This window comes from Desmodus rotundus, chromosome 3 (assembly GCF_022682495.2).
Source record: "Desmodus rotundus isolate HL8 chromosome 3, HLdesRot8A.1, whole genome shotgun sequence".
NCBI classification, from domain to species: domain Eukaryota; kingdom Metazoa; phylum Chordata; class Mammalia; order Chiroptera; family Phyllostomidae; genus Desmodus; species Desmodus rotundus.
Genome location: NC_071389.1, coordinates 131,045,812 through 131,056,022, shown reverse-complemented (window position 1 = coordinate 131,056,022; position 10,211 = coordinate 131,045,812). Strand labels below are relative to the sequence as shown.

Below are 10,211 nucleotides of genomic sequence, written 5' to 3'. Positions count from 1 at the left end.
CCCACCCCTAGAGCCTGCGAAGGCTGGTTGTGAAGGAACTGTGGCTTTGGGCGGAAGAAAAGGCTCTGATGGTCAATTTATATTTACTAATGAAAAATAAAGAGAGCTGACATTAGGTGTTTATTTTGTGCCCTCTTTTGGCTAAGCAGTTTGTATGGGTTATCTCGGGGAATCTCGACACCCCCAGGAGTTGAGCCGTCCCCATTAGTTTCTAAATGAAGAAACGGACTAAGGGAGGGGCGGTTACAGCCCAAGTCTACCCAGCAGCGGCCTAGATTCAGTCTCGGTTGTGGGCGCCCACGGAGACGTTTGTATCCACTGACAGTCCAGTTTGCTCCTCTCAGATCTTTGAGAGGGATTACGTGTCAGTGTTAGTTTCCTCTGTGAAACTTTCTGCATTTTACAAGTATTCCAGAAGAAATTAGATTTATCCAGATACTCAGAAAACCAAGTTGTTTGACCATCACCCTCCGAAAGAGGCCTGTTGAGGTGGGAAGGGGCAAGATACTGCTCCGTGCCTGAAGGGGGCGCTGCCTGTGGAACTTCGGCGTTGGGCAACAGGAAGGTCCAGAATGGAGTGTTAGGAAGCAAGGTTGGGCTGGGAAATACGGAATTCGATTTGATTTTCACATTTTTGAACTGAGGACTAGCTGTGTGTGTGTGTGTGTGTGTTGGGGGGGAGAGGTAGAAGTGGGGGAGTGGGGTTTGTCAAATGGAAGGTGCTATTTACAGAATGCAAGAGAGAAGTAGTAATTCCGAAGAAATGGCTTGCCCCTCTCCTCTGCTTTACTCCCCACTGTGATTCTTGGTGGTCGTTTCTTCCTGAGGTTACAGGATAAACAAACCTGGCACACGTTGTAAAATCCTCACCCTGAGGAGCTCCTGGGGCTTCAAGCCTCTCTGGGGTTTTGCTGTTTGGCCCAGCTAAGAGGTTTCATGTGTGTTGCTGTCTCCTTTGCCCTCAACCATTTAACCCTTCCCTCTCTTGAAGCAACCCTTCCTCCAAAGAACCCCACCCCACCTCAACAGACAGATTGTCCCCTTCTTTTATCTTTCTAGTGGAAAACTAACCCAGGCCACAGGAGGCCTTGAGGATATTCCAGTCTTCTAGCCACCAGTCTAGCTCAACAAACCAGGGGAGGGCCACAGAGACCTGGCTGGGAGGCGAGTGTAGCCCCTGGGGACTCCAGCTGAATGCTTTTTCATCAAGGTCCGGGCCTGGAAAGTCAAAGAGGCAAAGTAATTTGGGATAAATTAGCTGAAGATCTTTTAGAAAAATAAGCAAAGAGATTCTGTGTGGCAATTTCTTGCAACAATGAGATTGTCCTGGACTGAAAATTCAGTCGTTAACTTTGGGTAAGCAAATCTTACCCAGAGTTCCAGGTATAAAACAGGAGAAGAAAGTACGCTGATACAAGGAAAAAGGACAATTTCCTCTTAGCTATTCCTCACTTATAGAAAAGCAAACGGTTTAATTCAGATATAGGGGGGAAAAACCATTCTCCTCCCTTTAAATCAGCCTTTAAGAACAACCCAAGTAAATGGGCTTGTGTGGTGTCTAAATTAAAATATAGCTCTCTTTATGGACACATGCCTCAAACATATTTTTTCAGCTGAATCAAAATAGGACCAACTTTATTCATATAGAAACTTATTTTTTAGTATTACAATACCAGGATCCTCTCACATTGTATATACAATAAGTCTGTCACTTTACATTTAAAATATATTTCTTAGATTTACATATAAAATGAAAGTACTAAGATTATTTACAAAAATACATTCGATGCCACTAACACTTAAATTAAACGTTCCCACTTTGTTTTAGACAGGAATGAACTTTTGACCATGGCACGATGGAAACACTGTAATACAATTAAATATATTACAAAACCAACCAAACAAAAACAAAGAAAGGCTGCTAGACCTAAGCCACTCGCTGTTCCACAAAAATTCAAGCCCAAAGCCAAAAGGCTTTTACATCTGAGCCCACACAACAGTTTCAGAGAAGTTTCTTTGTGAATGTCTCCTTCCCTTTGAAAAACTCCTGGGTCTGGGTTCCTAAACGTGAATGTAATGTGACCTAATCCAAAGGATTAGGCGAATGAGCGAGGGTGGATCTTCCTGCTGCAGTGAACATCCCGAACGAACCCCATCTCGAGTTACTTCTCCACCACCTCTTCCACGCAGGGGAGTTTGCGCTCCTCCGAGGAAATACTGTCCACGATGGAAGAAAGGCACCGAAGGCTGCTGGAGGCCGACGAATCAATGCTTGCCCCTCCTGAGCGCAGAAAACACACAGACATAGCACCCAAGGAAGGTAGAAGAGGCAGCTCTGCGCCCTGCTCCACGCCTCTTGGGCAACCAGGGAGCACGGGGTCTCCGCGCGCGCGAAAAGAGCGCACTTCTCTCCGGGCGCGTCCCTGCTCTGGCTCTCAGACTTTTCCGCCCGGAGCTAGCAACCAGCCCCCTCCCGGGGTGCTTCCTAGAAAAGCCCAGTGCCCTTTCGTTTACTTTACCTTCCTTTGCAGTTATTACGAGCCCCCTGGAATGATCCGAAACACTTGGCCATTGGGAGCTGCAGGTGCGCAGGAAATCCGCACCCTCAAGCTGGAGGAAAACCAAGGCAGCAGATTAGGAAAGAAACATGGGTTCCGGGGGTCAGGGTGCGTTTGCAGGGACGTCTCCCTTGTTTCCTCGGGCCGCGTGCGCATTTCCTGCCTATTACAGGCACCCGGTGTCCATGGGTCATTGGGGATTCATTAGAGAGGGAGCGGGGAGGGGTGGGGGGTGGCGGACGAGGAAGAGGGATGGGATAAAGGAGACCAACCAGCTGGATGTTAAAGCCCCAAGGAAAGCGTCTAATCAGACCTTGCATTCCCCTGCCCCGGCAGCATCTGGGCTTACATTCTCTTGCTTGGGTCTGTAGTTGAAGGGGTCCACCCCTAGCTCCTGCATTTTCTCCTGCTGATCCAGCCGGTGTAGCAGGTCCTGCAGCCGCTCAATGTAGTTGATGGCGCTCCGCAGAATCTCCACCTTGGGCAGCCTCTGGTTGGGGTTGGCCACAGTCCGCCGCTTCAGTGCCTCGAAGGCCTCGTTGATTTTCTTTAGCCGCCTCCTCTCGCGCAGGGTGGCGGCTTTCCGTCTGTCGGTGGGGGCAGATTTTCTCTTGCAGGTCTTACAAGCCCAGATCAGGCACTGGCCGGGACAGTGGGGAGGCTGTAGGCCTGGGGGCGCCAGGACGTGTTCCTCTCCGCTGCTGTCGCTCCCAGCTTCTGGGGGCATTTGGTCCTGGCAGGGGGATAGGGTACCATCACTCCCTGGATACAAAGGAGAGCCCTCTGCCACTTCTAATGGCTGTAGGGTAACATTTTCTCCGTCCAAGTAAAAGAAATAGGAGCCTGTTTCAAAAAGGTCCATCATCATGTTCTCCTCCTTGGCCTCTGACTCCGTCTGAACTGGGTGATGGACTCAAAACCCCAGAGGAACCACCCAGATGGCATTTAATTAGTGCGGTGACATAAGTCGCCCCAGCTTTATATATAGTAGCTCCTGAAACTCAATCCAACTTTTAGCTGTCATGGAGCATGAGCCTCCCAATGTGGTTACAGCCAGTGCTCGCTGGGACATTTCGTTTGAAAGAAAACTGAGAAGTGTCACCTCCAGAATGATGTGACAATCTATATGCAGAACAGGTTAAAACAGAATACTCAGAGAGAATACCACAATTTAAATACGGCACTGAATGTGTCCCCTTGGGACAGTTTAGATGTTAACCTGCTTACAGGACAACTTCAGAACAACTGGGGATTAACACTGCCCAGTCCCCTCCCCCAGGCTCATCTGCATTCTAAGTATAGACCCACGATGAGAGATTTCAAAGGCAATAGCCATTGCTCCAAAATAGCCTGGTTAATATTTGCAGAGTGGTTCAGTTCTTTTCTTTCCTGTCTGTCCAAAAGATGCTATTCCTGTGATTAAAACCATTACAGTCCTTCAAAGGTTTTACATGACTTTCAGGCTGCAGCCTCAGTAGCAGCAGGTAAATCTCTTTCCTCTCTTTTAATAAGGCTGTAAAATGATTGCGGAACTGAAGGGGGTGGCTGGAGGGGGCTGAGATTACTTCCATTGCTATTTCTTTTTGAGGGGCGGCAATCAAAATCTGAATTGTGTCCCTCTATGAACAACAGAACCTCTGAGTTAAGGAAGGGGTGGGTACAGAGGATGTAAATGCAATATATGTAATAACTTCTATTTACAAGTATCTTTTAGAGGAAATAAAACTCACACCAAAGCTAGATGATGTTTCAGGATTCACTGTGTCCTCCACTCCAATGTGCCTCTGTTATGGCTCCTATTCTACACACAGTGCTCACAGCTTTCTCACTAGTGTACCTCACTGCCCATTGACTCCGGATTAGTTGTTTCATTGGATTCAGATGAGAAAGGTAGTAACTGAGACACAAGCAAGGAAATGGAATTTTGAATTGCAGCTTCCCTATGGTCCCATACACACAAGTATGGTGGTTGGGGAGGCAGTACAATATAGGGATGAAAGGCAGGGCCCTAGAGTCAAAGGACTCCCTTCGAGTCCTAGCTTAGTTCATTTCTATTTATGTGTGCATAGGTAAGCACCGGATTTCAGCTTCTTCAAGATAGTAGTGGCTGCCTAACGGAATTTGGGTGAGGATTGGATCAAATGATATGCGTGTGAAATATATAGCCCGTGTTAACTGCTTGATGAATGCTAGTGCATAGGCCGTGTCAGGGCCAAGGCCGTATCTCAGGGACGAAATAAAGCGTAGTTATTGCAGAGGCTTTTCTGTTCTGTTCTTTTTTTTCTCATTCACTATTGTATTCTTTTCTTTCATTTCTCTTTTGTCTTTTTGTTCCTGTCATTTCTTTTTTCTTTTCTTTTTGTTCCTTTTATTTCCCTCTCCTTTTTTCTCCTAGAGTTCTGGAAGGACCCACTCTATCCGTAAGTGGGCTTTCGAATGGCAGTCCAACTTTGGTTTTGGCCTTTGTAGTCAGTGCCTGAAAAACTAGATAGAATCCAAAGGTCTTCTTATTCAAGCCCAATATGCTTGATATGACTTCATTTTTAAGTAAGGAGAATGAAGACAACACCAGGAATCAATGGTCGGACAATGTAGGAATGAGCTAAATTTTCAACTCAAGTTGCTTATTCTAGAAGATAATTCTTCATAGTCTCTTTATTATTTTTATGTTATTGATTTTTAGAGAGAGAGAAAAAGGAAGGGGGAGAGAGGGGGGAAGAGAGGGAGAGGGAGAGAGAAACATCAATTTGTTGTGTTACTTATTCATGCATTCACTGCCCTGACTGGGGATTGAACCCTCAACCTTAGCGTATCTGGACGATGCTCTAACAAACCAAGCTACCCAGCCAGGGCCCATAGTCTCCTTCTGCTGAGCCACAGACTTGCAGTGTTAAGCTGACATTTGGGGCTGTTTTTATGCTTCTGTTGTTATGCAGCTGAATAATTCTTTATCAGGTGTGAGAATCAGTTTTAGGTTTTGAAAAAGTAGGAAGCACAGAGAAGAATAATAAGAAGCCAATATTCCTTCTGTGATATTTTCTCCTCTTTCCACCAGTCCGCTGGCGGTGTGGATGTCAGCAGTTCCGACAGCGTGTTGGAGGCTCCAACAACACAGAGCGTTGTCTAACATGCATTATGGGAAGTTACACTGTGCTCTTAACCATACACTATGCTGCATGTTATCACGTGAAGATAACTTGAAAAGTCATATTTAACAAATACATTTATATAACATAATAGCAAAGATCACTAAGATGATAATAACTGAAATTCATTTATTCAGTGTTTTGGGGGTACCTACTAGGTGCCAGATAGTGTCCTGGATGTGAAGGATAAAACAGTGAAAAATGATCCCTCTTCTCATGGAGTTTGAATCTAGAAGGGTGAGTGAAGTTGACTAAGATACTAAGAAAAGTGGAGGGGGCAGAATAGCCCTGGAACTGGGGTGTGGATGGCCTAGATTCTAATCTTTTGAGGCCTCTGAGGATTTAGTCAATCCTCATATCTCAAATTCTCAGTTTTTTAATCCATAAAATTGATACCATGACAAATGATGTCATACTCTCAAAGGCCATAATGAACACGAAGTTTTTAAAAATGTGAAATCACTTCAAAAATGTTGCATACTCTATGAAAGTACTTTTATTACTGCAAGTTGTTATGTAGAAAAATGAGATAAGAAAACTATTGCTACTAAGGAATTTTGCTGCTTAAATAACAGAAGTAACATCTAAGGTGGTATCATTCTTAGACTGACCACTGATTTTAAGATGTATCGAATAGATGAGAGAATCTACATGTCATGAACTGCTAAAGAATAGGAAAGCATGCACTTTCTCCTTTGTTTTTCCCTTATCCAAGTGTCACCACTGGAGAAACAGTTCAATATGTAGAAAGAGAAGATTCTAGAAAGAAGTAGGTAAATCTTTGAGGTGCTGATTAAAGGTAACCCCTCAGATTGAGGTGACATTTCTCTGTGTGTATTCAACCTTCACTATTGAATGATCATTTCTCATTAAGTTACAAAGCTCCTTTCCCAGCATTCTGTATAAGTTAGGCCAGTAAAATTAGTGTTGTTGTTCATTTTGGTCTAAAAAGACATTTCTCTCTGTTGTTGGTTTGGGGTAGGAATGGGAGGAAAGAAAAAAGGAAATGCAGCTTGGGAGATAACCACTGTGCATGACATTAGGTAATGGGAAAATGGGCAATGATTCCAAACAACAAACCAGTGAACTCTTGGCACCCAAACTGTTTGCAAAATCTGAGATGTGTGTAATTGTAATTACATCATTTCTCAGTGGGACTTGGGGGCCACAGACCTTGACAAGTGGTCAAAACAGGTTTATGTAAACTGAAATCCCGAGGCTTTAAACAACTCAAATACATTTTAGAAATTATGGGAAAAGCAGATCATAATAAGAAAATAATAATATTAAGTATCAATAAATCCCTTTGGAGGCCTAGAGTTCATTCATAACAAAATCTGAAACTAGGTGACGGATTGAATTGTGTTTGCAAATAGTTTGCCACCCCATTATTCTTATTTCATACTTAGTTATTTCTAAATGCATTTTCTTTCCATCATTCTCCCTGAAAGCTTGAATGTGCCCATTTCTCTCCTTGAGGAGGAGTGGGAGGAAAAGGATTATGGCTCTTTTAGTCGGTGGTGGATTTCAGCTCTGAGCCCTTGAGAAAGTGGTGTATGTGATGGAAAAACAGAGCTCTGGAGTAAGACAGAGTCAAAGTTCTAGCCATTCTTAACTATAAGTTCCAAGCCTTTTTATAAGATCGAATGATACATATAATCCATACATTACAGACTTGTTGTTAGCATAAAATGAAATAATATATGTTGAGTTCTTGACATGACTCAATAAATGTTAATTTCCATCCTTCCCCTATTCAATTTATAACGCCTCTGGTTGAAATTGAAATAGCCATGGTGAATTAATTGAAAAACCTAGGTCTGATGAGACATACGTTTAAGGTAAATTGAGGGATTTATTGGTGTTAATGGTATAATAGAATTGAAAATATGGAAACTAGTGACCTCAATCATAGTGTTTCATGTATTTGGGCCCTCAACAAATTTTCAGTTTATAGGGGGACAGACACTAATTTAAAAATCACACAAAGAAAGAAATGAGCTGGGAACTTGGGAGGAAAGGAATTTGGTTCTCTATGAGTATATAATAATAAAGAGTTTGTCATGAATGGGAAGCTTGGGAAAGCAGACAGAAGTTCCTGAGACGTTCAGTTTGTATTTCTAGGGAGCAAAGTTGAAGCTTCTTAGTAAACCTGTGATTGAGACAGTAACAGTGACAGGAAACTTGAGGAAGAAATAGACACAGATGAGGGTCTGTCAGAAACTGGCAGAGATTTCTGTGGGTTATATCTAAGGGATGTGACTATCGTTGCACAGCTGGGTTCAAAAAAGCAGTTTCAGTGGTAGCTCAGAAAATAGAACTGAGGGCTAGACAGAAAAATGATGATTATTTTTTAGTAGTGAGAAGAGAGAAAAGGGAGAAAGTGAGTACAAGAGGAAGGCTTTGGGGAGAGGAGGAAAAGAAAGTGGGCCGAGCCTCGTCAATTCTGCCAGTAGAAGAAGGACCAACCAGCAAGGCCAGTGCGTGGCCCTAAAGGATAGAAGGGGAAAGAAGGGTCTGCAGACTGAAAGGAAAAATTCAGGAGAATCAGATTAATGCTTTAAACTTGTGGCAGCGAAATGAGTAACATGAACCTATGCACCTGTAACTTACCTCATCTGCAGTCAGTTCATGCCCAGAGATTCCCAAACACCATGGTAAAAATAGATATGTGCTTAAACAGACAGAACATTCCAGTCACTTCAGAGGAGCTGGGGGAGGGGCACAAACCAAGCAGAAGAAAAGGAAAGAGTTTAAAAGTGAATCATTAGCAATCTCCAGATGGTGGTCCTGAGAGGTTAGGCAGAAAAATGAGGCGGCTGTGGGCAGCCCTTTTAAAACAGTTCCAAGGAAATGAGACTATGACGGGCCAAGTAGGAGCCAGAGAAGTTGCCCTTCAGATCGTCCGAGAGATGTATTTTTTGCTCTTTGATCTCACCCCTACTCCCCTTCCATTTGGGAGTAGAACAAGACTTTCACAAAACCCTGTGTTCTGTTCACGTACTAGCTGCAAAATGCACCTTAAGGAGGCTGCTGCTCATTTCTTAGTTTCTAGACATAATTTGTAGGGAAAGAGACAATGCATACTCCTCTGCCAGAGAAACATTCCTGGGTGCTTAAAAAATGAAGTCCTCTTTGTAATTCCTCATTCTTCCCTATTTTTAACTCAAATTTACAGATTTTGAGACTAAATCTTGTGAACCAGTACACTCTTTCCAGGTTACGCACTGCTCCCTGGTGGGTTACCAACCAGCGCAGGTTTACTTAGGATGGGTACCCAGGAGGTTCGACTTGTGCTCGAAAACTGGAAAATCCCAGGCAAATCAGAATGAGCTGGTTACCCTACTTCCCAGAAAAACAGGGTAGATGCTATTCACAAATAAGAACAGTGAACAGAGTGCAGGGTATATGAAGTAAACTTTTTCATTACAAAAATTACAGTGATTCCAAATGCAGAGATTGATGTTAGATCCAAAATTAGGTCCAGTTCTGCCACTTGTTAATATTTGTCCTTGGGCGAGTTATACAACTTCTCTAAGACTCAATTAACTAGTCCATAAAGTAGAAATAATATTACCTGATAAGGTTGCTTTAAAGCTTAAAATAATGTCAATAAAACACAATAGGTAGTGTCTAGCACATACTAAATACTCTATACAAATAAATATTACATAATGTAACTTTCAAATGCAGGAAAGAAAATAATAATCCATCTTACATGTTGCCTCAATAAACCATACTGTTGGCTTTTTTGTTTTCTATGTGAACAAACATTTAATATACTGTGATCTTATATAATATAAATTTTATATTATATGATTTTAAAAATATAAATATAATACAATATTATGTATATATTGGCTCTGTCACTTAAAACATTCCATAAACATTTTTCCATGATAATGTCTAAGGAATATAAAATGATTTTTCAATGTTGTTTACATTTGTTAAAAACTAACTGATTGCGATATTCAGAGGATCCAAATTATAGTAGTGTCTGGTGTTGCTGGCTTGCTGAAACAGATGTCTCTCGTATAGAATGGTGAGCCAAGTATTTTGTTACCGCCCTCCAACTGGGTGGTTATGACATATTGTCTAAAATAGTTGGTGCTTTAATGCCTGTGTCAGAGCCTCCTGTGACAAATAGTCACCACTGTACAAACACACTTATTTCATAAAGTTTTTCTACCACATTGGGAAAAAAAGTCGTTTAATCAGACATACACATTTTACACTTACTCACTTTTCAGCTTGGACATTTTTGTCTTCAGACACTACATGTTAGTTTTGAGAATATCAAGTGATACAAAAATACTAAAAGTTATAATATGTTTAAATTGTTTATAATCTGGAGCTTTTTAGGTATATGCATTATATGTTTACCATATCACTAGTCACATAAAAAATTAATCATATTAAACTTTTTTCTCCCCCGATTTCATGATCTGGGCTAGATGTGATTGGTAAAGCCTTTCTATGTAATTTTAAAACATAATTATGACCTTTT

General features: G+C 42.1%; 1 protein-coding gene across 1 annotated transcript; it reads right to left on the bottom strand.

Annotated features, from left to right (window-relative positions):
- Nucleotides 1-1,642: 1,642 nt before the first annotated feature.
- Nucleotides 1,643-3,512, bottom strand: MYF6 (myogenic factor 6). The gene is made up of 3 exons (XM_024579732.3): nt 2,908-3,512; nt 2,520-2,610; nt 1,643-2,281 (listed from the first exon to the last, which is right to left on the bottom strand). The coding sequence occupies exons 1-3, from the start codon at nt 3,424-3,426 to the stop codon at nt 2,163-2,165; spliced, it is 729 nt and encodes a 242-aa protein (XP_024435500.1). The 5' UTR covers nt 3,427-3,512; the 3' UTR covers nt 1,643-2,162.
- Between the last annotated feature and the right edge of the window lie 6,699 nt (nt 3,513-10,211).